General features: G+C 42.5%; 2 protein-coding genes and 1 long non-coding RNA gene across 6 annotated transcripts; 2 read left to right on the top strand and 1 right to left on the bottom strand.

Moving 5' to 3' along the window:
- Window positions 1-63: 63 nt before the first annotated feature.
- Window positions 64-23,460, top strand: plekhg4b (pleckstrin homology domain containing, family G (with RhoGef domain) member 4B). 3 transcript variants are annotated; one of them, XM_019873625.1, is made up of 24 exons: window positions 64-141; window positions 219-317; window positions 4,187-4,384; window positions 5,021-6,254; window positions 10,682-10,879; window positions 11,042-11,165; window positions 11,443-11,536; window positions 12,034-12,123; window positions 12,345-12,461; window positions 13,134-13,232; window positions 13,309-13,451; window positions 13,531-13,669; window positions 13,761-13,883; window positions 14,870-15,034; window positions 15,258-16,123; window positions 16,373-16,622; window positions 17,778-17,867; window positions 18,488-18,712; window positions 19,499-19,669; window positions 19,764-19,941; window positions 20,026-20,142; window positions 20,734-21,012; window positions 21,305-21,543; window positions 22,427-22,471. In XM_019873625.1, the coding sequence occupies exons 2-24, from the start codon at window positions 249-251 to the stop codon at window positions 22,469-22,471; spliced, it is 5,253 nt and encodes a 1,750-aa protein (XP_019729184.1). In that variant the 5' UTR covers window positions 64-141; window positions 219-248. The 3 variants fall into 3 exon arrangements, with proteins under 3 accessions (XP_019729184.1, XP_019729185.1, XP_019729183.1); XM_019873624.1 differs by lacking the exon at window positions 64-141 and adding an exon at window positions 23,384-23,460 and having other exon boundaries at window positions 249-317; window positions 22,427-22,487; XM_019873626.1 differs by lacking the exon at window positions 22,427-22,471 and adding an exon at window positions 23,384-23,460 and having other exon boundaries at window positions 85-317.
- LOC109518029 (uncharacterized) lies at window positions 21,718-22,325 on the top strand. Its single transcript, XR_002168647.1, has 2 exons — window positions 21,718-21,828; window positions 21,869-22,325. It is a non-coding gene; the product is annotated as an uncharacterized LOC109518029 (long non-coding RNA).
- Window positions 23,461-23,947: 487 nt separating the features above from the next.
- LOC109518028 (uncharacterized) lies at window positions 23,948-27,586 on the bottom strand. 2 transcript variants are annotated; one of them, XM_019873628.1, is made up of 6 exons: window positions 27,081-27,586; window positions 25,879-25,985; window positions 24,468-24,587; window positions 24,334-24,390; window positions 24,164-24,268; window positions 23,948-24,080 (listed from the first exon to the last, which is right to left on the bottom strand). In XM_019873628.1, exons 1-6 carry the CDS (start codon window positions 27,133-27,135, stop codon window positions 23,979-23,981), a joined length of 546 nt encoding a protein of 181 aa, XP_019729187.1. In that variant the 5' UTR covers window positions 27,136-27,586; the 3' UTR covers window positions 23,948-23,978. The 2 variants fall into 2 exon arrangements, with proteins under 2 accessions (XP_019729187.1, XP_019729186.1); XM_019873627.1 differs by having other exon boundaries at window positions 25,879-26,054; window positions 27,081-27,574.
- Between the last annotated feature and the right edge of the window lie 89 nt (window positions 27,587-27,675).

The following is a 27,675-nucleotide window of genomic DNA, read 5'->3' as shown; positions in this document are numbered from 1 at the left end:
GGTTATTCTGGGTAGGAGGAGGGCGTGTGTGTGTGTGTGCGTGTGAGTGACGGGGACTCCAATGCACTGCCTCTCTCACGCCCCAGCAGGAGTTTATTCAGCTCCAGCTGCCACAAAGCACAAGAGCTGGAAATGGACCTGGTGAGAGGGCAGCACAAGGCTGATGATACACTGGATTGTACAGCTTGGATTTGACACCATTTCTTTTGTCGTCAAAGAGCTGGCTGGGATTCTGATCGGGTGCCTAAATGCAGTCACTTGGCAAAATGCACTCCAGAGCAAAGTCCAGGAGTTGTGACAACTACCTGAGTATTAAGGTACGGACTTAAAATGGGCTTTGACACATGGTGGCTTGCGCTGTACTGGGTATCAACCTTTAGGAGTTAATCGGCATGCGTTATTGTGCATACTGGTGTCGCTGTTTGCAGTGTGTAACTCTTTATCCCGAAAGCATAGCAGCTGTCTGTTCCTCATTGTTTTATGCAAATATAAACAATGTGGTCGCTGATGTCACATATTGTAGCTGTCCAATGAAAAGCGTCTTTTTCCGCATTTGAGAAAAAGAATTCATTGATTTTTGAATAAAAATATTTATTTTTTTGGAAAGAAAAGCACTCGATTGTCCCTCAAAGTTTCTTGGATTGCAATCATAACCAAATAAAGTTTGGCTGATGTGAATCTGAGGGTGAATTTGGCATCTGCTCTTGATCATCGACTTGAGTGATCGACAGCAACACTTTTCAGATACAGTGTACTCGAGACTTTTAGCTACGTGTGCTAATGCTCACACAATAGCAAACAAGATTTAAATTTCATGCTTCGTATCACTGCTGGGGTCAGGGAAGTACACAGCTTTGTATCCTCTTTGATAAGCAACTTTGCTTTACCGACTCCCAACTTGTTTTGGTATGCATCCATTCTATATTTACCCCGCGCAGGAATCAACAGATTTGTTTCTTGACCTCCCTCGACTGTGCAGTCACTTCCCAGATCAATTGAATCACTCGCATTCACTCTTTCCATTAATGCAAGGAAATGCGCACAAGTGCGTGTCGAGGAATGTCGTGGAATACCATTTGGTGGCGTTAAAGAGGTCAGCATGGGCTGCACAAGAACAATATCCCGCAGCAAGTGTTGTTTACATCCTGTCAGACAAAGACATCGGTCGGCCGACAACATAAATCAAGTCTTTCTCTTAAACTATTATGAGACTCTTTTAAAAACAGCTCTTACGAGGAACCACGGCACAGTTGCCATTCCTAAAATGTCAGCTTTTTAAAACTTGGAATGACATTTATTTGCGGTGAAGGAACACCTAGAACCGAGTCACTCTTCTTATTTTACTCTTTTTCACTGAGAACTGTCATACTTTTGAAAAAACGTTTGTTTTTAAGTTACAAGTACATTCTTCCGTCATGTCTCTTCAGGTCCATTGTCGTGGCATATCAAATCTGATACAAACTCTGTTCTTGTACAAATACACAAAACATGCATGGTGCATGTGGTGCATGCATGGACAAAACTTGCAAACTCTGTTCTTGTACAAATACACAAAACATGCACAGTAAATTTCGACAAAACTTCGTCGACTGGTGACCATGGGGGAGCTACCCGAAAAAAAGTTGACTAACTAATAAACAGATAGACAGGACAATTTTTTCCCCCCCTCACTTGATCATTGTAGCGTTGCCACAAAAACTAAGCCAATGTTAGCTCAGCCTTTTATACTGTACCCAATTTGGAATGCCACGTTTGTTGTAGGCATCAGCTGCATATTGCTCTCAGGAAAAGCTGACACACCTCAACAACTCCTCATCATTGAGTTCTACTATATCAGTTACAAAAAAAAAAAAAAAAAACAAACCAAAAAAAACCCCATCAGTTTTTTGGGGTCTTTAAATGGCCTGGCAGGTCCGAGCAAACCTGCGGCCTTTTGGCATCATGCTGCTGCCTGTGAGACTGTCAGTAGCCGCAGGCTCTCCTGGTCCACTCCCCTGGTGGCTTCATGCTCCACTGGACGCCTGGTAGGCAGCCTTTTGTGCCCGTGACCCACTAAATGAGTCGGTGAGCACCTCTCGATCACTCTCGCTCCATCTTTCTCTGGGATGCAGCCTTTGTGTCTGCTTATTTTTTTTTTTTTTTTTACAAATCTCTGGATTCAATTTTCTTCCCAACTTAAAAACAATTGAATGAAGGCATATTTGATGTTCAAAACCCAAAAGCTGTGTTGCTTGACATAGTAAATCCTCGGGCTTCTTTCTATGCACCCCGCTAGCAACTGTTTTGCCGATGACGTAAACAGAAAGTGTCCCACCTGGATTCAGAGGCCATTCATTACCACCATCACTCAAATGAGAGCTGGAATCATGAGAGGGTGGGACTTCCCTCTCCGTTTTGTATCTCGTAGCCGAGGGTCGAAAGCAGGACAACCTCTGCATTCCTCTGTGCTCACCTGAGCTCCCTCATTCTGCTGAGACATTGCATATATGCTCACCTGCCACAACATTAGGTACGCCCGCACTGTCTGAGATCTAGTTCAAGGCTTGTATTCAGAGTACTGACCTCTGCCAAGGTCAAACTGTTAACCAGTGTTAAAATAAATTCAGGTTGTGTCATATATATTTACTTATTTGTTGGTTCTGTACCCTTCACTCCCAAGGTGCGCACCACTGAAAAGAACTAAGACAATAATACTTTTCAAAATGGGACATTTTCATTGTCACTGACAGTGTCTATCAAAATCGATGTCATTCCATTGTGCAGGTGTACCTAATATTGTGATGCTGGGGTGACTTTATTTCAACCGTTATTGCCGATGGCTAAAGTCTCTAAGCTAGCACTTCGAGTGTTCAACATGCGCTAGCTTGAAAATCTTTCTTTCCTTGGGAACCTAAAAAAAGGAAACCTACTGACCCGTCTCCACAGTGTCATGAAGGCTGTCCTAGCATTGTTTGCATTTTTGCTCATAAAACACCACGTTGTTCTTCTCCTGCCGGGTGACTCAGGCCTGGAGACATTTCTGTCTCGCTAAGTGCTGCCTGACTACTAATGGAGGTGGGCGCTTTGTTTCTGCAGACCAACACTGTACCGTACACGGCACTTAGGGAGGCGGTGATCACAATGAGGGCCTTGTAGCCAAGTCGTGGCATGTGTACCAACGTGGTCAACGGCACTCAATCTCCTCTAATAAACTGCACTGAGCTGCGTAGATCAACAGTCCTACAAAGGGTGAAACACGGCTCTGTCTGACTTAAATCACATGAGCGCATGGGATGATTTGATTTAGTTCGCATTGTCATGCAAATGTGACCAAGTGAAAGGACCAAAATGTTCATCAACATTGTACGCACAGCTGCCAAATGCTGGGCCTTCCCCTGGCTTTTCTGTCTTTCTACGCGGTTATCACTGGAGGCATCCAGTGTTGTGTTCCATCCGGGAAGGACAGATAGCAGAAGGATGTTTGGCCTTGACTCCCTCCTGAAACGGCAGCCGTGCCTGAGCTGTGAACATGACGACCACTCCAGATCAGCCTCCCCGTGTTCCATGTCGGACATGTGCTCTGTTAATGTTCTGTTCTAGATATATTTACTACCCTGTTCAGATCATGTGTAGGTCAGATCATGAAAAAAAGTCACACGACTGAGATTAGAAGGTCACATGGCACTGGGCGGAATTTCCAGTTGTGCTGTTTGTGTCCACTGACAGTGACGTCACTTGGTCCAGGTGTTTCCCTTCTGTCCGATGGAAAAACCATCCCTGGCTCACATTTCCTATCATGATACAACTTCCTGAATACATGGGATCGTGTTCAGTCTGTAAATAAGCATATTTATCGACAGTTATAATCGCGGTCATTCATGTCCAACTGTCAATCTCTCTGGTACATAAATGGAACCGTTATTTCCTCCAAACCCCGTTTCGTTTTCTAGTAGTCTGTGCTCGCTTAAATAGTCACATCGACAAGAGTTCAGTTCAGCTTGTCACATTATGTTCGACAATGGTGGACACTTATCTGTCTTGTGGTTTTACTGCAATGTGCGTGGGCGGTATGATAATAGCTGTGTGACTGTCATCAGTTCTTTTGATTCTCTTCAAAATCTTTCAAATAGAAGCATGAAACCAGAGTGAACCGAACTGCCCTCTCGTTTGTCAAAAATCTGACGGAACATTTCTCTGTTTCTCACAGGACACCGAGTCTTTGGACAGCTGTATCCAAAGCACATTGTCGAGCCTTTACCGGCCCTTCAGCGCTACTGCTTCCACTGTCTTGTGGCAGCTTTTCAGCGTGGTGGAAAGACAGTACCGCGGAGACGGACTGCGCTGCTTCATCGACTTCTTGCTTCCTGCCAAGAGCATTCTTCAGATCATCCAACAGGAAACCTGTGTGAGTGGTTAATTTTTGGAAGTCGATGCTGCATTTTAATTGTAGTCGTGGTGCATTATGCAATACAAGTACAGTAAATCCTCCTTTTTTTTTCTTCTTTTGAAACATGAAACACCGCGTCCATCCACGAAACTCAATCCAGTAGTCCCCAATCTAGCCTTTTGCAGGTCCTGCTTGTATGACCAAAGCAATGAAACTTTATTCCACTGCTTTCATCTCCTGATTACACACTGACGTTAGCCGTAGAATGATGGTTTCACTTAACCCTAGCCCACAACAACAACCTGCTATACACGGCGAGTCTTTGTATGGTGGGCAACTTGAGAGGGTCCTCTCTCAAACTCCTTTCTGCTCACAATCCAAAAAGTTGTCAGCAAGATAGTTTTTTCTTTTTCGTTCAAAACAAAGATTTGTGTTTTGGTTGTTTGGAAATCAGGCCTGATCGGGCATGCCTTTCGCTTAGGACAAATGATCACTGCTAGTGATTCATCAAGTGCACAGTTAAAGTTAAATATATGTTGTAATATTTGTGACGATTTTTCAGACGGTGATGCAAGTCGTACCACGAAGTGTCTTCACACACAAAAGGCAATGTTTCCCCGGGGTGAGCGTTAACTGTATCTTTCGCCTTCCCAGTTAAGGTTCCGAGGACTGCTGCTCTATAATGAAGGCTGGCCTCTCTGCATTCACGACAAAGTGGTCTTGCAGCTGTCGCCCTTGCACAAAGTGAGACTAAAGCAAGGAGACTTCTACCTACAAATTGTACCGTTAGGCCGCAAGTCTGCCAAGCTTGTGATAAAATGCTTGTCGGCCAGCGGGCAGGCGATTGTGGAGATCCCCATCGCGGAGAGCATGTATGGCAGCGTCTTCACCGCTGAGTTCCTGCAGAATGTAACACTCGAACGGAACCTGCACCCGCTACAGAACTGCCTGCTTACAACCGGTAAATCTGTGTACAGGACCCCGTGGAAGAACGTGGTCAGCCCTCTGTTTGTCAGCAGCACGGCGGAAGCCATCATGCAAGCGCAATGCAGCAGGGTCAGCTTCCGCGGCCAACTCAGTGCCTGCGGCACTAGCGGTTCCACGGGCACCCTGGACAGCCATCGCAGCTCCAGGGAGTCCCTCCATTCTCAGGGAGCCGATTCCACTTTTTCAGAGCCCGCCTCACCACCAAACAGAAACCGCACGGATACCAGTAGCGAAAGCCATAGCATGAGTAAAGTAGACATAACAACTCCCATCATTAAGATCAGCCCTACCGAAGAGCGTGGGACAGAGCGCAGAGGGGAGGACACCGGTGGGAGAGAAAGAGGACCAGCATCGAAGATGCTCTCTTTTAGCACAGACCTCAGCAATCCGGGTCCTCGTAGACGTCACCCAAGAGACTCCGTGGCTTTTGAAAGCAGAAGACTTTTCAGGAAATCCTACATGGAAGCCCTGCAGAACCCCATGAGCCTTGGCTCCAGCACTGAGTCCATCCTAGAAGAAAATCCGGACCACGGTGGTCTTAGAGAGGGCTCCGTGACACCAGGCAGCAGCCCGGACACTCGCACTTCTCGGGAACACTTAGCTCGGAGGTTGGGCAGTCGAGGCTGGCTCACTGGTGATGAATCCAGGCCCAGCACACCTTTGCATTACTTACAGAAGGGGCTGCGGAGTGCAGAGAGACGGGCGGAACGCCGCTCCAAGTCTCTGGAGAGGACAAACAAGGCCGGCCAGGGTAAAGCTCACCGGGAGAGGTCCTCGTCTGGGGGCTCGGCGAGCATCTCCCCCAAAAAGCTGATGAATGGCTATGTTCTTCGCTTTGGCAAGTTGGAAGTGGAGGCCACTCTTCCTGGTTGTGAAAGGAGGAGCAGCAAAGAAGTACCAGGTATGTGCAACTGTTCACCAGTATGATAATACAATATAGCAGGGGTGGGCAACCCACGGCTCGCGAGCCGCATGCGGCTCTTTGGCTGGTTCAATGCGGCTCCCGGGCTTTCAAACGACAAGCGTCGAAAACGCCTCGGCAGTGACAATGCCATTCAAACAAAGGCGCTAAATACACAGAACGTACTACGTCAGCCTATCATCAATCCCGTTACTTGATTGACATAGAGGGCAACCAATCAGATGACTGCATCACCGCTCATGCGCAAACAACGGCGCTAAGCGCTAAGCTAGTCAGTGAATTACCTCTGATTTTAAGGCAGGGGTGCCCAATACGTCAATCGCAATCGACCAGGAGCCAGCGGACTGGTCCCATGTCGACCGCAAGGGGTGGGAGGAGGAAATGGGTGGGGAAAAAGATTTGTTTGTTTGTGTTTTTAGCTTTCGTTCATTTTCGGCCCGTTCCGACTGTTGCTCATCGTGGCGTGAGTGCATGTGTGTGCGACTGCACGGATGGGCACCTGCGTGCGTGTGCGCGTGTGTGTGTGTGTGTGTGTGTGTGTGTGTGTGTGTGTGTGTGTGTGTGTGTGCGCGCGCGCCCGCGCCCGCGCCCGCGAGGAAGAGTATGATGTGGCTCTTTGCAGTAACACAGTAAAAAAATTGGCTCTTGGTCGCTGACTGGTTAGCCACCCCTGCAATATACTGTAGCTTCATTGTACTGTTTGTTCATAGACATAAAAGATGTTCTCTTCACAACATTCAAAGGATCATGAAAAATGACCTTCATTTTGCCTGTCAGAGTGACCACAAGCAAACACACCATCAACGAAACATTAGAACAGTGGGCAGTTTTCCAATCCTTGGAATCCTGATGCTGGCAAAAGGAAAATCAAGTCAATGCCAATCTTTTTTTTGCCATTCTTCCATGATTGCCTCTCTTCTTTGCCGGTACTACCGGTACTAAATCTTTTGATAGTTTGCCACAGGTTTATTTTAAACAACACGAGGAGTTATTTTGAAATATGTTCAGTATATGATTCCCACTGATGGTCCATCGCTCATCATTTCACAAATAACACAACCTGCGGGTGTGAAAAGCAAAGTGTGAGGTTTGAAAACATAACAGGCCAACGTGGGCAGGTTTTTTAATGATAGCCTGCAGCAAGACTAGCTCCAACAGCTCATCAAGGGTGAGACAGCTCACAACAGTGCAACATTATTGCCGTCACTGCTGACAGATTGCTTTTCAGAGGCGACTTGCTGTGTTCTTTGCCACTTTTGGGTGGGTGGGGGTGCAAGTGTATCGGGTGCAGGTTTTGCCCTACCCTGGAAAGTGAAGTGAAGTCACATCTGTGTGTTGTCTTTTGCACCGAGCACCTGTTTTGTTTTGTTTCATGCAGGGTAACTGAGGTAACAGATAACGTGAAGGTGACGTCTTCGGTGTTTTCCTTTGTAACGGAGAAAAAGGTTTTCATGGGTCGAAATATGAACTTAGGTTTGAGATGGACATGTTGGATAACCACATTTGGTGACTGAACTGGTTGTTCACAATGGCTCACTTTGAGAAGAAGCATGTTTTTTTTTTCAATAATGGTCATAAAATAATATTTTCGGCAATATTTTAGAAGTGCAACAATTAATTGATTAAATGTTAAGATACTTAAAACAAAAAATTTAAACGTGTCAAACTCTTTCGAATTTCAGCTTTTCAACAGTAAATATTCAATGATTTCTGTTGTCCTCCATGAAAGCAGACTGATTATCTCTGTGTTGAAAACAATGACCCACATTTTTGGCTATTTTCAACATGTTCAGAACCGAACCAGTGACTGAATCATAATGAATTTATGTTTGTGTATTTTCTGAATAATCTGAAATAATGTCTTGATTTTTAACAAAAGAGTGGAAATTAAAAACATATTTATTTTTGTGATTAATCAACAAAATAATCAACAGATTACTTTATGATTAAAATAATCAGATTCAGCCTGACAATATTGCTAATGTAATATAGCCAGAAACGAACGTAATATAATGATCTAATTTCTTGAATATGTTCATGAATAATTGTCTATGGTTTAACATTAAGATTTAAATTACTGCCCTAAATTTTAGATTCTGTTTGTTCTTTGTAATAGTTTCCAGTGGAATTAAAATATAGGGTGGCACGGTGGTCAACTGGTGAGCATGTCGGCCTCGCAATGCAGAGATGCAGGGTTTAATTCCAGCCTTCCTGTGTGGAGTTTGCATGTTCTCCCTGTTCCTGCGTGGGTTTTATCTGGATACTCCGGTTTCCTCCCCAAAAATTCCATTAAAAAAAAAAACATACGTGGCAGGCTAATTGAACACTCCAAATTGTCCCTCGGTGTGAGTGTGAGCGTGGATGGTTGTTCGTCTCTGTCTGGCCTGCGATTGGCTGGCGACCAGTTCAGGGTGTCCTCCGCCTCCTGCCCAAAGACAGCTGGGATCGGCTCCAGCACAGCCGTGACTCATATGAGGATAAGAAGATTAGAAAATGGATGGATGAATTAAAATATCGATATATATATTATCAGATCAGCCACCATCACAAACAAATTACAAGACATTAGAAGAAGCAATCAAATATCAGATCCCCATTCCTAAAATGACCTCAGACGTGATTAAATTTCAGTTGTTGCAAAGCAGGTTTCTCACAACACTGTTTCAAAGACAACAAAAGATTCTATAAACCAAGCAGAAGGCCCTACGGTGCTTTCAAGGATCACACGCGGGTTGCCTCATTTACAAATGTATCCTTTCACCATCAAGGAAAATAAAGACCCAAACCATAAGAATCAAAAAAGTTCATCTGAAGATTTAAACGATCGGACATTTCCTTTATGATTGAGCACGAGGTCCCATGATCCCCACTGACCGATGCAGATTTAGCCTCGGCAGTGTGATGTGTCAAACAGAGGACACAAAAAGCAGATTTTCACAACACTCCAGAGGCTTCACTCGACATTTGTCACTTCCTGTGAAAACAAAGCAATTTGGGAAAATGCGGCAAACACAGGCCTGCTCGCACAGTGGCACAGGAAATGCACTGACTATTTGAAGACAATAGCGGCTGTGCTGGCTGGGTTTACTCCCACACAACCGAGTGGGACTATAAAAGAGGCCTCCTACTATTGAAAAACACAACAGTGTCAGACTGGCAATCATTGACTTTTGCAGTTTAGGTTTTTTGTTTTGTTTTGGTTTTTTTTAAACTGCCATTATGAAAAGATCATTGTCTTTTTAGTCCTCCCGGACTCTTGAGTTGAGTTGTCACCTCCTACAGTCATTCGATGGTGTCTTCTTTAAATGGTAGATGAGCGTCACTATCCTGATATGAGCCTGGTGGATCTGCGAGAGGGAGGGCTGTGTCGCTGTGGGAGTCATCACAGCTGACATTCATCATGGCGAATCAAAGCAACTCCATTCCGTTTAAATGCTTTAAATCTTTGTCATGAAATGGGCACTTGGAGACCACTCTTACCAGGGATCGTATTTGTGTCCCCTCTATAGCTGTGCCACCCAGTTGGATGATTTAAAAGATATAATACAATGATTCCTGAAGTTTTAATGTCTGCTGTCCACATATTTATGAACCGGTGTTAAACGTGGTCTGATAAAGGTGTCACATTTAGATCGACTTTCTGACAACAAATTGTCACTCTGCGAGGCGCATCTCCAAGACACGACTTTTGCTTGCCCAACTTGTTGAAAACTGTTCTGCCATGCTGGCAAATAAGCGCAACAAGCATTGGGCTGATACAAAAAAATCCGGACCTGCCGGTGTTTGCACCGACGTGCACGTCTATGAAAATAGAGCCCCGAAGGAGACGCTGTTGAATCCTAGCTAATTTGACATGACGTCAATTATGGGAAAGTGATACTCACACGTGGCACAACATTATTTTTCACATTACAATCCTGCCGCGAAACCAGTAGTTTAGAACAGTAAAGGATGGTTTTGGACAAAAGTGTTTGAGTGACAGCACCAACGTTTCGAGTTTCACTTTCCAACTACATGAGGAAGTCAAAATGGTTGTTCGCGTTTAGTTTTTGGAATGAGTCAGACAAAAAAATAATTGGGAGAACTTTCTTGGATTGTACTGATGTGTAATTTGAGATCAGCACTAATTGATATACACAAAAAAATAATCTTATTCAGATGCAATTTCACAAACCCACACTCTGCATCAAGTGTGGAAATTGCGTAACAAGTAGAGAATATCAGTCGTACTTAAAAACGAGCCCTGGGGAAGAAAGTGCAAATTGCAAAATGACTCTTCTTGAGTCATGCTGATGATGCACCTGGTCCCCAAGAATGAGTCAGTGTGATTTACTATGACGATTATAACACACTGAGGTGAAAGGAAGCTTCCCTCTTTTTAAATGGGGGGTGTATTATTATTACAGGGCAGCAGGAGGACACCGGTGATGACAGGAAGTCTAGACTCGTTGAGGAGGAGTCCAACAGCCCGAAACCCGCCAATGGGTCAGCCGTTGGGTTGGGGTCATCAACAAGCTCCTCCAATGACAGAAATGTGTCCCTCCCCAAACGGATGTCAGAGGTCAATCAGGAGCTGCTTGCATCAGGCGCTGTGATTTTGCCAGGTCAGGAACCCCTTGGCATCATTTCATTCTAAAGCTATTCTAATCGGAGAAAAGAATCACATTTCATGGTGATACCACTACTGTGCAATACCGGGGAGTGAAAAATGACTTGTTGCGTTTTCAAAGGCGTGTTTTTGCCCCTGCTGGTCTTTTGTCTTCCAGGAAGCAGAGATCGCAGTGGGAGGCCGGTATTGCAGGTGTGCGCCAGAGCTCAGGTGTGGGCGGGCGAGAGTTGCACAGTCCATGACCTCAGCAGTTTACTGATCTACTTCCACTCCACACTGCGGTAAATTGAGAACAGTCACCATTTGTTTTCATTCAACTTCACCAAATAGTCTTAAATCATTTAATTCGCTTTTTCAAGTATCTGCTGCTGCCTCAGTACTGTTCCAAATAAATTATGAATACAAATTTTGATTAGCTGTCTACGATCCATCCATGATGCACAAGGGCACGCATAAGATAACACTTTTGTATACATTTGAGTGTAAACGGCACTGATAGTTTAGCGGTGTTAAAAGATGTCGTCAAAATTAACTGGATTATGTATGTTGTGGCTGTAGGAAAGATAAACGTGATGAAGGTCTGACAGTTGTGATCGACAGCAGGAGGCAGCAGCCTGTTCCAGCTCTTTTGTCATCGCTGTCTGAATTTCAGGTAAGCACAGACAGTGAATGCGCAACACGCCATACATTTTTACCGACCTCACGTGTTTAAGCAATGCCAATCATATGACTCCTTTTTACCATCTATGGCATGCCTTATGCATTTTCCTAATGCTCAACGTTTCAGAAGAGGCACACCTTAAAGTTGTAATGACTCCATGTCCAAGAGCTTCTTCTGAGAAAAGGCTGGCCTCAGGCGAAACCTGTGCTTACATGTCTTGTCTGTAACCATACACTGTGAGTGAGTTGGTTTCAAAAGCCAACTGATTATGTTTTGAGTCTGGCTTACTGATGCAGAAACCCCAAACAGACGACGTTTAAAAAAAAAAAAAAAAAAAAGACTTAATAGGAGCACCTGTGTGTAAATGTCATACATTTATTGGGCACTCGAGTGCATACCGATACTCTCATTCTTTCCACTTTTGACATGATGAGTAGTAGGATAATTTTTGAATCATGAAAATGTACATGTTTTTGTTTTTTTTCCAGACATTGGTACCAAATGCACTTTACTCGGTTCTTTTCCTGGTGGACAAGGAGGCAGCAGCCAAACCTGAAAGAGACATTGTCAACGTACAGGTGAGTAAATAGTTATTGTCACATGAATAAGTCATTGGTGGCTGCTCTCAGTCAATTGTCTTTTGCCCTGCATCACCCAATTCTCAATGCTCTCTAAATATTTTTTTTTTGATGACTTCATCTCATGTAACTCCCTGTATTGCCTTCCGTATCCCCTCCGAGCTTGTTTTCAAGACAAGAGGTGTTCACCGATCAATATATTTGTGTATTCCTCATCGCAGACTGAGACATTGTCATCATTGAAGGCCCTGCTGAAGCACGTCGAGCAGAATCAGCTCACGCGCGACCTGGAGGGCACCTTCCATTACGACCACAGCCACTGGATGCACTTCAGACAGGTGAATGGGACGGAAGATGGACGGGAACAAACGTTGTGGCATACCGCATTTGTTAATCCATATCAGGAATAGTTTGTCAACTCGCTAGCATGGCTATTCAGCAGCGTTAGAGAGTTGTTTTCCACATCAAATGAAGCTAGTGCTGTCCGAACTAAGCCTTGCTGCATAAACTGATCAAGCCTACTCGGATGAGTGGCGAATGTCTTCTGAGACAACCAGAACAATCCAACTGGGACCAATACAATACCCTGAGGAATAAAATGGCTGGGTTGAATGAGAATACTCACAGCCATATTAAAAAACATTTCTATGAAACTGTGAGGGAAGGACCCTATCCAAAAAAAGTGCAGCCAGAGTAATTTACCGGTATATCTTTTTACCATTTAAATCACATTAACATGATTTCTGCCACCCCTGAGGGCAAATCACAACAATATTCAGACACAAGCACATAACGATATGCTGCTACATTGTCACTTTTCTGAGATGGATTTATCTTTTCTATTTGCCATTTGACTCATAATGCACTGTTCTCTAGCCCAGAAACATCATCATGGCATCTTTTATGACCATAGAAATAAGATGAGATAAGATAAGAAAACCTTTATTGGTCTCACAATGGAGAAAAATGGCCTGCTAAGTCTTCTTTCTTTATTTTTTTAACGCTTAAAGAAAATAGAACCATTTGCTAGCAGCTGTAGCCAAGCCATCGCTTCCCTCCAGGAGTCAATCGCCACGTTGAGTGTCAATGGTAACCTGAAGACATCTGAGGTAGAACCTGGACTAAAAAGTCGCATTTTACCAAAGAAAAATGGAAATCAGCTGAACCATGATCTTTTGACTTTAGGAGGTGTCTCGGATGATGGAGCAGCAGAAGCATCTCATGAAATGCGTGCTGGAGGACAGCCATCTAAATAGGTTACGTCTGGAAGGAGGCACCATCCTCGCACGCATCAGGAAGGAAGAGGCCTGTGACAACGAGAGCTACAGGTACAGCTGCAGAAAAGGCCTCTCGCTTCCTGTTAATGAAAAGATGACCTCGTGGTGAATATTTTTGCCTTGTCTTCAGGGATGCTGTAGATATGTTGAGTGCACTGTACAACCAAGTGGACGAAGAGGTCCACGAGCTTGTCATTCTGTCCAACAAGTCTCAGAAGGACTTGGAAAGACTCCTGGAGGTGCGCAGGTTTGAGGAACGGACACAACAGGTGAGCCATCACTATTTCTGTCTTGGTAGCTCTTTCCTCTAGACCATAATACGGGAATAACGGCTCAATTTTATTTATTCTTTCTTTTCAGGTCAAAATGTGGTTCAGTGTGGAGGGAGATAAACATCTCACACCTTTAGAATCACTCACTTTGTCTGTCAGCAACATAAAAGCCATGAAGGAGAGCTTGGACCAATTTCTAAAAGAGTCAGTGGTAAATATCTTGACACGAACGAATGTTTTGCGACACACCTCTTCATGAATTAAGTCTTATTCTTCATCTGGACAACCATGATGAGGCTCTGTTTTTGAACACAGCACATTTGTGTTCAGGTATTAGAAACTGGCGCATCTTGATTTTTGTGTAGGTGCGAGCCTCCTATAGCATGTTTGGGAATTTGGCAGACCAGGCTGCGCCCTGTTGGGCATTCCAGTGGTCCAAAGGCGTTTTCTTTTACATGCCCCTGCGCACCTGACAATTTGGTGGCTGAAAATAAACTCAATTTTACGACTGCTGAAAGCATGTCCAAGTAGTGGCGCAGGTGGTGTAACGTGAATTCTGTGTTCCAGGCACGTGTGCTCGGTCGATGTCATCAGATTCCAGAACAATGTGCATCGAAACCTCTGAGTCATTGTAGAAATTGCTTCATTGAACGCATCATTATTATGAATAAAGTATTTTAATATCATTTTAAAAATCAGCCCACTCACCGTGGCACAATTATGGATGGGGGTGGCGGTCGGGCGTGAACACTAACTGAACGGGATGGAAGCCGGTCACCAATTGTGTCCACTTCATAGCGGTGGTCTGTGTTCGCTCTGGTCAATTTTATATTATCTGCAAGTGGAGAACAACTTGCAGTTCCTTATAAATGTACTTTGAATGTGTGAAACTCTTGCATGGACTTGCCATGTAGACTGTGCACCTCCTTTGCTGAATTCAAAGGGAATAAGAGGTTTCCATTGGATGGGAAGCAAGTCGGCTGTGTTCATGCCCACAATGGCGCAAACACCCGTTTCTAAATATCTGTAAAAACACCAGAAAAAAAAATAACCCTCCACCCATGTGCACAATTATGCCATACTTTGCGCTAGACTGAAACTGGGCACAGAAAGATGGCCCTGTATGTCCCAACTTCTGTCATCATGTACATTATCTGTAAGCGTAATGTCATCAGTTGTCCTTCTGTTGGTTGACAGCACCAGCAGAGACATGCCCTGCAGATGGTGAAAGAGTCACCGCAGTCTCTTCCTGCCTCCGTTTCCTCGGAATTCAAGCAACACATTGTCTCCATCTTGAGCAGAGTGGAGAAGAGGAAAGCAAACTTGGACATACTCGCAAACCTTTATGAGTTTTACGACTCTGTAAGTGTAAAACATAACAGTTCTTTCATTTTGACAGAGACTATGTAAAGTTGCTGCTTATTGAGACTTTCTTTACAAACGCATATTAGATATCTGTAGTCTGTTTTTGTATGACCAAGTGGAATTGGGGCACCCATTGTTTAATGATAGCCTGGTTCTAGATTCAAGTTCATGTACTGCCAAAACCGTCCAAAGTAGTGAGCTTTCTTTTAAACATTCACAGGTAAACCAATGGAGGGAGCACTGCCAGGACTACGTCAGTCACGTTAACACTTCAGATGAAGCGCTTTCATCTGCCGTGGTCCAGATCCTGCAGGATTACTGCACCGAGGCCTCCAAGTTCTCCATGGAGAACTTCAGCACACTGAATGATATGGTGCTCTCCCTGGAATGTCCTCAGCAAGTGCAGCAGTGGAACGCAGTGTGGCACAGATGTCAGCAGACCAAGCAGCAGCTGGAGGACACTTTGGCCCGAGCCACGAGGGCATCTTCAGACTCCATTTCCTCTGAACTTCCGGATGTTTTAAAGCCCACAGAGATCCAAATTAGTGTATCGGACAATAGTGAATGTGGGCTTCTGGCGGAAGGTTCTTCTTGCCCCAGCAGGACAACGATGCCACTGACTGTGGAGGACACCAAGCCGCATTCTGATGAGCCTTTCTCCAAAAGCCCCTCTGGTTCGATCGTCTCCTCCTCACGCTTTACTTTCCCGCCAGACAGCAAGATGAGCCCGTCGATGTTTGATGACACGGACAGCGACTGCACAATCGACTCCACTATCTCATGCCACTCAGAGCCCATCTTCTCCGCAGCTTCCCGAGTCCGCAAGTCACCAATGAAGAAGATCATGAAGAAGACCATGAGCTACGAGCTGACGCCAAGGGACAGCAGCCATACAGACACCAGCCATGTGCATGGATACACGGGGGTGTACATCAAGGGTCTGGAGGTGGCCAATAATGTGTCGGCCGAGAAGAAGCTGCAGAGACCTGATCTCATGAGCCCGGCGTTAGGACGCAGTCGCAGCATGTCTACGCCCTCCAGGATGCATAACAGACACAGTGAAGGTGATGTCAAGAAACAGAGCAGGTCAGAACGCTTTGTGTTGTCAATATGAGAATACTTTCAGAAAGGCAGCTCACCTTCATACGTTTTGTTAAGACTCGCAATGTACGGTGTGGCGTGATCGTCTTCGTATTTATGTGTTCAACTGCTTTCCCGGTGTTTAACTCATTCACTCCCAAAGACATTTTTAAACGTCTTTTCAGACTTGGTCTAGAGTTGGCTGGTACTGAATGAGTTAATGATGTATTCAATATGATGTTTTTCTGTTCCTAGTAAAATGCAGCACATTATGGACGAGATGATCTCCACAGAGAGGGAGTATGTTCGCTCGCTCAGCTATGTCATTGAGCATTATTTCCCTGAGATGGAGCGTCTAGATCTGCCCCAGGACCTCCGCGGGAAACGAAGCATCATTTTCGGGAATGTGGAGAAGCTGTGGGACTTTCACAGCCAGTACTTCCTCAAGGACCTGGAGTCGTGCGCCCACTCCCCACTGTCCATCAGCAGCTGCTTTCTCAGACATGTGAGTGTGTGCAGGTCGAAAAAAAAAGTTCCATCAACAATCAGAGGCTTTAGATACCTAGTTAGACAATTAAAGGTAACGTTTTCAGGGTCATGGTTTTGTTATCTCCATTGACTTTTTGTATGGGGGCAAAAAAAACGTGTCTATGGAGACAAAAAAAATGTAAATTCTAAACCATCAACAGAATTGCACACATTTTTCCAGGTCACGCAACATGCTCAGACCATCCAAGCATTACATTCAGATTCTGTGATTTATGACTGACGCACATTAAATAAATTGCTCCCAAAATTACTATTAGGGATGTTCAGAAACATTTGCACGTGGTTTTCATTTGACTTTCTAGTCAGTATTTAGTATAAATAGTGAAAAAAATTTGACAGTGTTACAAAATTGTTGACAATAATATGTGGCAACTTAAGTGACAGGAACATCAAGATGCATGAAGATAGCTTTTAACCTTCCAAGTTTCCCTGTAGTTTTCTTGCTAATCTCCTGAGACAACACTCTTCATTTTCTCTGGTCCATGTTTAGCGTGGTCCACACCATGTCACAATTTCTCACCCTTTAATTAGGCAAAATGACCGATTACAAGATTGAAAGTACCTGTGATGCTAGTTAGAGGAAACACCATTGGTTGAACATGGTCAGGGTCATATTTTTTGTCTTTTCTGGGGGATAACATGATATTTATCTCTTGGCCTGTTCATTTTTTTTCCATAATTCAAAACCACAATTCCCATCCAATGTCCCGTTTTCATTGATTGATTTTCATTATTTTTGTATTTGTCAGATTGAAGTACTTCTGTGACTACTGTGGGTTTTTTTTTTTTCCAGTAACAGAGGGGTACCAACAATTTTGTCCACATGCGGTTGGATATTTTAGGAAAGTGCACACAGTTCAGCCTTGCAGTTAGTAACTTACAGCTCATCTGGTTTAAATCACTTACTGTATACAGTGTTTACAAGAGCATACTGACATGCCAGTTTATTTTCTGGAGTGTTCTAACTTGTTAATTGTGTGTGTGTGCGTGTGTGTGTGTGTGTGTGTGTGTGTGTGCGTGTGTGTGTGTGTGTGTGTGTGTGTGTGCGTGTGTGTGTGTGTGTGTGTGTGTGTGTGCGTGTGTGTGTGTGTGTGTGTGTGTGTGTGCGCAGGAGGATCAGTTTGGAATGTATGCCCTGTACAGCAAGAATAAGCCTCAGTCCGACTCCCTGCTCAGCAGCCATGGGAACGAATTCTTTAAGGTGCGTCTGGAAACTCTGGTAACATTCTTCGCTGGTTGCAAAGGTCAGCACCGATCCACAATGGTGCAACAAAAAAGGAAGTGAAAAATAAGTCAAACGAATCATGTATTGTTCAGCTTGTTGCTCATTATGCAAAATCGCCAAAAATGTTTCGAAAAGTGACATTTTTAGTGTTGGTGATACAGATTCATGAAACACGTGAAAAAGGCCATTTCCTCCATAATTTCTGGAAAAAAAATGTTGACCTTGTTTCTTATATAGACATCCAAATTTTAAAAGATGAACCGATGAACTATTTTACTCTGTACAGTAAATCATATCTCGCAAATTCAGTTTACGAATAAAACTACCTGAACTAAATTTCAATACAAAATTCTAATTTATTGCAGAGCACCTTATGACGAGCCGCTCTGTTTTACTAACATATGCCTAATTTCTTATGGCAGGGGTATTGAAACCTTCAATATCTCAATTGGAAAAAATATAGTCACCCAAAACCTGCTTTCATTCCGAGGTTGTACACAATCAATCAACCGACTCGTCTTGATCAGGAGAACATGTCAATGACATACGTCAACGTCAGTGGCAAACACCATCTTAACTTTTCTCTCACATCCCAGAATAAACAACTTGATCTGGGTGACAAAATGGACCTGGCATCCTACCTACTTAAGCCCATCCAGAGGATGAGTAAATATGCGCTGCTGCTCAAGGACCTCATCAAGGAGTGCGGCCAGTCACAAGCGCAAGAGCTGAGTGACCTTCGCACCGCCGAGGAGATGGTCAAGTTTCAGCTTCGCCACGGCAACGACCTGCTGGCGATGGACGCCATTCGGGGCTGTGATGTAAGAGCACAAAGTGTACACTGAATGGTCAAAAGTATTGAGGCATCCCTCTTGGCGGCAGTCAGTCATGGATTGTAACGTGGTGCCTTGACTTCCAAGTTGAACAAATTCTGTGACCACACATAAACACAAAACAGTCCTTTCTGAAAACATCTTTCCCCACTCAAAAGAATGGAATGACTCTGCACCAGTCCCACAAGAGAATACCAACAAGAGTGTTTTCTGATCGGCACATCTTGGCCACCGGAGAACAGAATAATACAGATGTACATATGACATCAAAAATAATTTCCCATCCAAGTGACTCAGTAAACCTGAGTAATGTTTGTCATTCTTTGCAGAGGATAAAGAATACATGCCTGTTTCTGCATCTTTTTTTTTTGTTTAAATATCCGTTGCTTAAAGAGTTGTAACCACCACATCGTTAATGCTAGTTGCATTAGCCCCATCTACAGTGTTTTGTATTGTCTGTTAGCCTGAAGCTAGTGGATTATTTTATTTTATTTTTTTAATAAATTGTGCGTTTTGAATGATACAAAACGTGTAATTGTTTTTATGTTTACACTTAACTGGGAGTGATAAGAAATGGCTTGAGGCAAAAGAATGAAAATGTCCACAGAAAAGCTTGAAAATCTTAAAGGAAGCTTGTGTCCGAATACTCTTATCCAGAGTGTATTTTTGAACTTGATGTCATCTTCTTTTGTATACAGTAGAGTGAAGTCAGCATCCCACCAGAACTTCCATTGTTGTATGTGACGCATTTGACCCGAGGTGTTTCCTGTCTAGGTGAACCTAAAAGAACAGGGTCAGCTTCGCTGCCAAGATGAGTTCATCGTCTGGTGTGGACGCAGGAAGTACCTCCGCCATGTCTTCTTGTTCGAAGACCTCATCCTCTTCAGCAAGACCAAAAAGATAGAAGGAGGATATGACATTTACATCTATAAACAATCCTACAAAGTAAGATTTTTTTTTGATTTCAGTGTCAGCTGGTGTTTCAGTACTTTTTCGGTTGCATAAACAGACCAATTTATTTTTATAATTGTTTAAATAGACAGCAGAGATAGGTATGACTGAAAATGTTGGCGATAGCGGTCTGCGCTTTGAGATTTGGTTCCGGCGAAGGAAGTCCCAGGACACGTTCATACTACAAGCAAGCTCTGTGGAGATCAAGGCAGTGTGGACTTCCATTATCGGGAAGATCTTGTGGAGGCAGGCATTACGAAACAGGGGTGTGTTTCTTTATCTAGATGTACCCATTAATTGCGATGGTTTAACGTTTAGTTTAAAGAATCATTCTGTATTTTGATTTGCAGAGTTGCGCATGAAAGAAATGGTGTCAATGGGCATTGGAAGCAAGCCTTTCATGGACATTAAGCCCAGTGATGCCGCCATCAATGACAGAGCCATCGACTATATCATGAAGGGGTCTGGTGAGACTTACTTATTTTCCCTCCCCATTTCTAGTTTTTATTTGCCCGTTATGCTAACTCTGTATAGTTTTTTTAAATAATCTAATTGTAATTGTAACACACCATCCGGCTCCCCTTTTTAAAAAGAGGGACCACCACCCCGGCATGCCAACCGTAATAAATAAACAAACAAACAAATAACTAAATAAATAAATAGGTCTTATTCATTCCTATGGGTAACATGGATAATATTCAACCCCTTTTGCAACAGTAACACAAAGAAAACAAAACACAGTCTTGGATCTTTTTTTTTTTTAACAAAATGACTCAAATTTGTGGTCTAAAAAAAAAAAAAGTAAAAAAAAGACGGTTCCAGGTTCACGAAGTGAAAAGTCCAAGTAACTGCATACGCACGCATACTTTTAAAATGGATGAAAAATACCTTTGTATGGTTGGATACAGCTTGAAATGAATGTCTCCATAGATAATATTAAAGCTTCTTTTTTTTTCTTTTTAAACCCAACCACATTCAACACACACACATCGGTGTAGATGTGTTGTTCTGGTCTCTCCCAGCATCGTAAACATTTTTTGTCTTCATGTTGTCAACAGAATGTAGGACGAGGGCCTCCATCGCGGTGCCCTCGTACGAATACTCGGCTTCCATCAAGAGACCTCACTCCACCATCTCCAACAGCAGCACGTCATCCTCCAGCAGCCAATCGTCGTCCTCCCTCCTGGGATCGCTCAACCTCCACCTGTACTCTTCGCCCTCGCACCCACACGCTCATCCTTACCCGCTGGCCACCGTTCCCTCCTTCACCCAGTGGCCTTACGACTGCATCGAGGAAGACGAGCTGGAGCACGACTGCGGGAGCCAGCCCTCCATGCGTGAGTTGGGATTTTCCAAGGCGACGTCCTGCAGTAGTTTTCGCAATTTCGTTTCATTTCACTCATCCAGTACTTTTAGGAAACCAAATAGAACAAAGTCAATCAAGTGTAAGAAAATAAACACTTTGGATGATTGACTCTTTTCTCGACACAATGTTACACAACACGTGTTTATGCCAAATGATCACGATGACAAAACCATGACACACCGCCTCAACTTGCCTCGACAGGACAAATGATGACTCACGCTATTTGTCATGACGAAGAAATGCTGTTGTGTGTTGTATGTCAGTCACGGAGAGTTCCGAGACGTCATCCCAATGCACTTCCAATGACAGCGTGACCGGCCTGAGCACCCTCACCTTACCCGGACCCGCCGACGGGCTCCTGGACTCGTACAACAACAACAACAACAACAATGAAGAATCCTCCTCCTTCCTGTGCTCCTCTGTGCCGCCTTCCTCCACGCAGGCCTCCCTCTTCTCCAAAAGTGAAGAACTCCACCCACAGGGCAACAAGTTCATCACAGCAGTGAGTTTTTGCTTTGCATCCTCGTTTTTAAATCAGTGGTTCTCATAACTTTTATTTACGAAGCATCACCTCAAATAATTTTGAGCTCTCTAATTGACACTCTCATGACCGTTAAAATAAAGTAGCGCGGTAAGTGTTCATCAAAAACTAGACAGAGGCTTTCATTCATTTTGCGATTTACTGTTGGAAAACATAATTTGATGATTTATTTAGTTCAAATGAAAAAGGAAACTCATACATAGGTTTTAAGACAATCTTGAAATACTCTACTTTGTGTCTTTTGGAGTGAATCTCTGTATTCTATAATTTTGATGATTATAGAGAGCGGATTAAAAACCCAAATTCTCAATCTCAAGTAGGTAGGATATTTTTAGTTTTAATTTTTAATTGTATTTTTTTAATTAAATGCTCTTGTCGTACAAAAGCGAGTGTTATCGTGAATATTAAAATGAGCCACATAAATGAGCAGCGTTTATCACATACAATAAAACACAATAAATGTCGAGTATACTGGGATCAGCATTTTTCGTACTTGAACCAAAGTCAGCAGCTTTTGGTGAATTTTTCAAAAAGATCTTTTGATTTTTTGAACCACTCGTCAAAGTGGATGAATTTAATTAGGCCACTCCCTTCAATTTACTCTTCGCACCAAGTAGGAAAAGTATCATGACTGTCGCTGCACTGGAGTCATTTTTATGTGCCTGCATATTATCTTTGGCATTGTCATTTCTGTCATTGCCCAAAAAGTTGCAAGTAAAAAAAAAAACAAAACAGTCTAGTGTCAAAAAAAAAATCTTCATTGAGAGGCCTTCAGGACCAGCCGGTAGCTCGTAGCTCAGTTTAAAGACTCCACTTTTTTGCCGTCTTGTTTTTTTTTTGCCAGAGCCAGACTTCTCATATCGCAGTAGGCCTCTCTACTGTGGTGTGACTTAAAGCTGAGCTCAGTAAGTATTCGGCGTCACCGTTGTGGTCGTGTTAACAGCCTGTTCAACAACCGTGACGATGACGACACGTGGCCTTGTTACTAATACAGTGCGTGTGAAAATCATGCATGGTCGTGTGCGTTTGAAAGCTTTGCTCCTATCGGGTGTTTTTACCTGCCTGTCATTTCGCCCTCCAGTATCGTCATTTTGGACTGATTGTGTGTAAACACATGCATGTTCTTGAACGCATTCAGTGATTTTTTTTTTTTTTTTGAAGGTACAGTGGTTATCATGAATCTCCACACCCCTGTTCAAATGCCAGATCCTTATAAGAATCGAGATAAATCTTTTCAAAAGTTGTTCACCGTGAAGGTGACCTATTACTTCCGTTTCATATATCGTCCTGGTGAAGTAAAAATAAACAAGTGGAATACTGTAATGTGGTTGCACAAGTGTGCACACCCGCTTGTAACTGCGATGGTGTGTGTTTTTGGAATTAACCGATCCCTATTCAAACTGGGGGTCAGCACACAACTGCCAGCATTTAAATGGCTTCAGCAGAAGCCTGAAGGTTTTCTGGTATCACATTTTCCCACGTTTGGATTTTGTCACGGTCCGATCATCACCAAAATAAAAAGGCCAGCATTTGAACAGAGGGTGTGTGGACATTTTGTACCCACTGTCATATTTTCTTTGATAAACTATTGGTTGTCTTTGGCTTCAATAAATTTTATGTGAATGTGATGTGTGCACCCCAAAAAAAAACAAAAACAAAAAAAAACCTAAAGGTTTTGCTCTCTAAATCAGTGTCATTTGTTTAGAAAGTCACAGCAGCTTGCATGCAAACTCCAATTAAATACTGTCAGTGCATACCGTTGTTTTTGTCTAAAAACATTTCTTTTTTTTTTTCTTTGCAGCTGTGAAGTCCCGACAAAGAGCAAAATTGCAATGAAGACCTGACACAATGTTCAATTGAAATTTGAGTCTCGCAAAAGAAAAAAAAAAAAAAGAAAAATAGACACTACCACGATGGTACTCATATGTGTTAATATTGTAGATGTTTTTCTATTGTTGCTGTCGCGATTATTATTGTTGTGTAATTTACTAATCGCTGGCAGACCAATGCAGAAAAAAAACATTTTTTGCAGGTGATTACTTTTTTTTGCTGTCCAGCCTTGTGAGACTTGTACAGATGATTAAAAAAGTTTGTATCAAATGATTCGTTGTATTCATTATTTGCCACTTTTAGTTTAGAGATTGCGAAGATAGCCTGTAATATTGTTAGACAGTGACAGATACACAGCGAGCAACCACAACATAGCATTTCACAAAGAGCTGTGTGGGTAGTAGAATGAGGGTGACTGGGGCGGGGGGTGGGGGGGTGGTTTCCTTTCAGGGCACATATTTGCCATGACTTTTTTTTAAACTCCCCTAAAGATTGAGATGAAAAAAACCACACAAAAAAAGACACCTGGCAGTCCTCACAATTCAAACATTCGTTTGCAAATGAGTTTAATTATTCAACGTGCCGCATTTCACTTTGGAGATCCACACGCAGAGAATTACACTGAGCAAAAGCTGAAATCCCAAAATGCAAAGTTCCATCAGCACCATCTACGGAGACATTTGGGGGTTGGGTGGAGATTAATCACAAAACGTTTATTAATGTATTTGTTTTTTCTGAAAATCGCTCTCACCATCAAATAATTTCCTTTATGAGTCCATTCCGTCAGGTCAGTGGTTATCAACCCAACGGCGACGATTGCGAAAACGATACAAGCTTTGTTGATCGCAAGGGACACCTGAAAGAAACCCGGTTGTGATTTCAATGAAATAATGAGCGTGCAGCGTGAACAGACTTACTTACAGTTATTAAAACCGGATATCTTATCAGCACGCTGGAGACAACTCCTGCAAGAATGAACTGAAAAGCAGGAGACTTTCAAAGGATTGTGAAAAAAATTTTTTTAAAAATGATAAGAAAAAAAAACGACTTCTTACAAGCATCCCGGTCACGTGAGCAACTCTGAAGAGCGTGACAAGCGACTCATTGATCCTCAGGCTTACAGCCATGGTAAGACCAATTCCAACACTGGGCAGTCCACTGACAACCTGCAGGGACTGCAATGATTGATCCATATCAATTTACGATAAATAGTGATGTTTCTAAAAATATGTCAAATAGTGTGGTAGGCTGAGAAAATTAAAATATAAAGTGCGCACACTTACTCTAAATAGTAAAGAATAAAACTTGAGTCGAACGTCTCATTCAGTAGTTTTTTTAATAAAATGAAAATATTTATTAAAAACTAAAAGATTTACATGCACTAGTTTTTGTTGCAATAAAAGTATGTCATTCTATAATGCGTGCAACCCTTTTTTTTTTTTTTTTTTGTATCATTTAAGAGGAAGACCACAAGAACCGAAAGGAGTTTCCTGTTGCTGACTCTCAAACAGGCTGGACATCCTTTAACCATACGCCGCAAAACTTCTATCTACAGTACCTGTTTGTGTATTGACTATGTCGAACTTTTTTATTATATAGAACATTCACTCTAATTCTTCCAGGGCCAGTTTTGAAAATATATTTTCATCTCATAAATGGTGTGCTCCGATAAATCACTGTTTTGCTCGTTCACTTGAAATGAACGAACGCTGCACCTCAAATGTTTTTTTTTTTGTCTGTAGGAAAGAAAATTAAACAATCTGCTGTGATTGCCTTTACTATGACTGATATCATGTCATGGAATAAGAAATGAGTACACACGCAGAGCAGACGTGGCAAAGCTGACAATTAGAGCACAGTTGAAAGAGAAGATGTTTTTTTTTTTAATGAAAATGGTTTTAAAACAAAAATGAAAATTGAAACTACATTTTACTTGTATTAAACTAACTCAAACCAAAACTCCAGGGAATTTAGTTTTTGCTTTTGTCAAATTTGTTTTCGTCTTTGTCAATTCATTTCCTGAGCTTTCAGGGTTGCTTTTAAGTGAATTCATTTATTTTGGTATTAGTCTACAACCGTATGGAAGAAGGATGGTCAAACAGTCGTTTGGGGATGATAGTTTCCTTTATTCCACGGCACTAGCTGTAATTGTGACCTTTTTTTTTTTTTTATCTCACACTTGACAAATATTTCATATATTAAAAAAAAACTAATACTAAAACTAATAACTAAGGTAAGCAATTTTGAATCTTTTTTTTTGTTGTTGTTCATGTATAATTCTCACAAACCCGCACTAAGGCTAATTAAAACAAAATGAATTTAAAATGAAATTAAAACCTAAGTATCCTGAAAAATGGTACTGGCCTGGTATTAAAACACAACCATGACAAGTTAACTACTGGAGCTCAGTGTGGGAGGAATAGCTCCAGTCACATTCTGCATGTTGTACGTGCTGGTCGGCCTTACCCCGAACACAGCAGTTTTCATCTGCAGCAGGTCGTGCAAAACCTCGGTCTCATCCTCTCCGACCTTTGTGGCTTGGTATCGTACCAGCCTCGGCAATTTGTCGTCGTCTGTACACAGGCCTTGCTCATCTTCTTGGATCTCCATTTTAACATCTGAACAAGTCATATTGCACTCACCTGCAAGTAAATGATCAAAATACGTTCTTCGATGTGAATTCATCCATATTTTCATTTCTTTTGTGTTATTTCGAATGTTCAAAAGCATGGTGTCAAATTCAAGGCCCGGGGGCCCAATCTGGCCCGCCATACCATTTTATGTGGCCCACGAAAGCAAATCAAAAATGTCAACTTTCATGATGCTTGCAACAATCGCTACCAAAATTTCCAATTCTCATTCGTAATAAATAAGAGTGATATTGTAAGCATTTTCTTGTTACCAAACTCCTCATTACACTAATTTAAAGAATTGGTGAATAAACCGTTCTTCTTTTGACTTCTTTCAACGGTTTCAGTCATAACGGCCCTCCAAAGGAAGCTGGAACTAAAACCTGACCTGCGACAAAAATGAGTTTGACGCCCCTGTTCTAAAGGGTGTCCAAAATATATTTGTTAGGAGCGCCAAGTAAAATCATTGCTCGGTATGAAGACATTTCTCCTGTACATTGAAAGGCACAGTGTCACTGATCATCAATCAGCTCAGTGACTTTTCCAATTGCTAGTAACGCTGACATTTACTCAAGTTGATGACAATATTATAAAGCAAGATTCCCTTCATGTAACGTTCCCCCAAAAAATTGTTTCTATAATTCCATCCAGGACCATGACTTTGTTCGAATGACGTTTCGTTTTGTTTCATCATGTTTTGTCATGTTTCCTGTATTCAACGTTCATGTCTTGTCTGCTTGTTTTCGTCACCAACTGTTCTCGTCAGCCCAGTTCCACGCGTCACCGCATCAGCTACCTCCAACCACTCGTGTCCCATCAAGTTGTGCCTCGTTGTCTCGTCAATTTCTTTGCGTTTAGTTCCCTGCTTTCATTCCGTTTGTGCCATTTTGTTGTTGCTGTCCCAGTCATGTCACGTTTCCTTTCTTTGCTACCGCTACTTTGACTTATGATTTTTCAGGTGCTTTGTCAATTTACAGTACTGTATTGTTTTGATTTTTTTAAATGGACCTTGTTTGCCTCTTTTTAAATTAGACTTACTTTCTCGCTTCGCTTCTACTGCTTCCCTGCATTTGGCTCCATCCTTTGGCACCATCGCCACAAAATCCGTGACAACAACAAAATATGTGACACGTGACCACACGTATGATAGAACTTGATAGGTAGGGTCAGCAACGTTATGGCAACTGAGGGCTACTTTTTGTATACTGATTAATGTGAAAGGCTTCTACATTGAAAGAAATGGCGTGCTGAATTTGTTTTATTTTATTTTATCAAGTGGTTACATGAAATAAAATCATCTGGAGCCAGATACCTTGTTTAAGGAGATATTTGGTCTACTTCAGATGATTCTATTGTGTGCAACCACCCGCCAAAATAAAATGGAGTGAATTCAACGCACCATTTTTTTTCTGTGTAGTTTCTGAAAAGTTCAAATTTAGTTGAACTACATTTGTGATTATTAACGAATTATATTCATCTGCTCACGTGAATTATTCCTTGCAGTTATTTTATATTTTATATATTCCTATAAATCTCTGCAAAGGCTTACACTTTCGAATGATCACGTCCACATGAAACAAAATAGTGTTGCTGTCCTTCCTGAGTCCTGTCTGCTACTGAGGAAAAACTAATT

Source organism: Hippocampus comes, unplaced genomic scaffold (assembly GCF_001891065.2).
Source record: "Hippocampus comes isolate QL1 unplaced genomic scaffold, H_comes_QL1_v1.1 scaffold383, whole genome shotgun sequence".
In the NCBI taxonomy this organism is placed as follows: Eukaryota; Metazoa; Chordata; class Actinopteri; order Syngnathiformes; family Syngnathidae; genus Hippocampus; species Hippocampus comes.
This window is presented reverse-complemented; position numbering and strand designations above follow the sequence as displayed.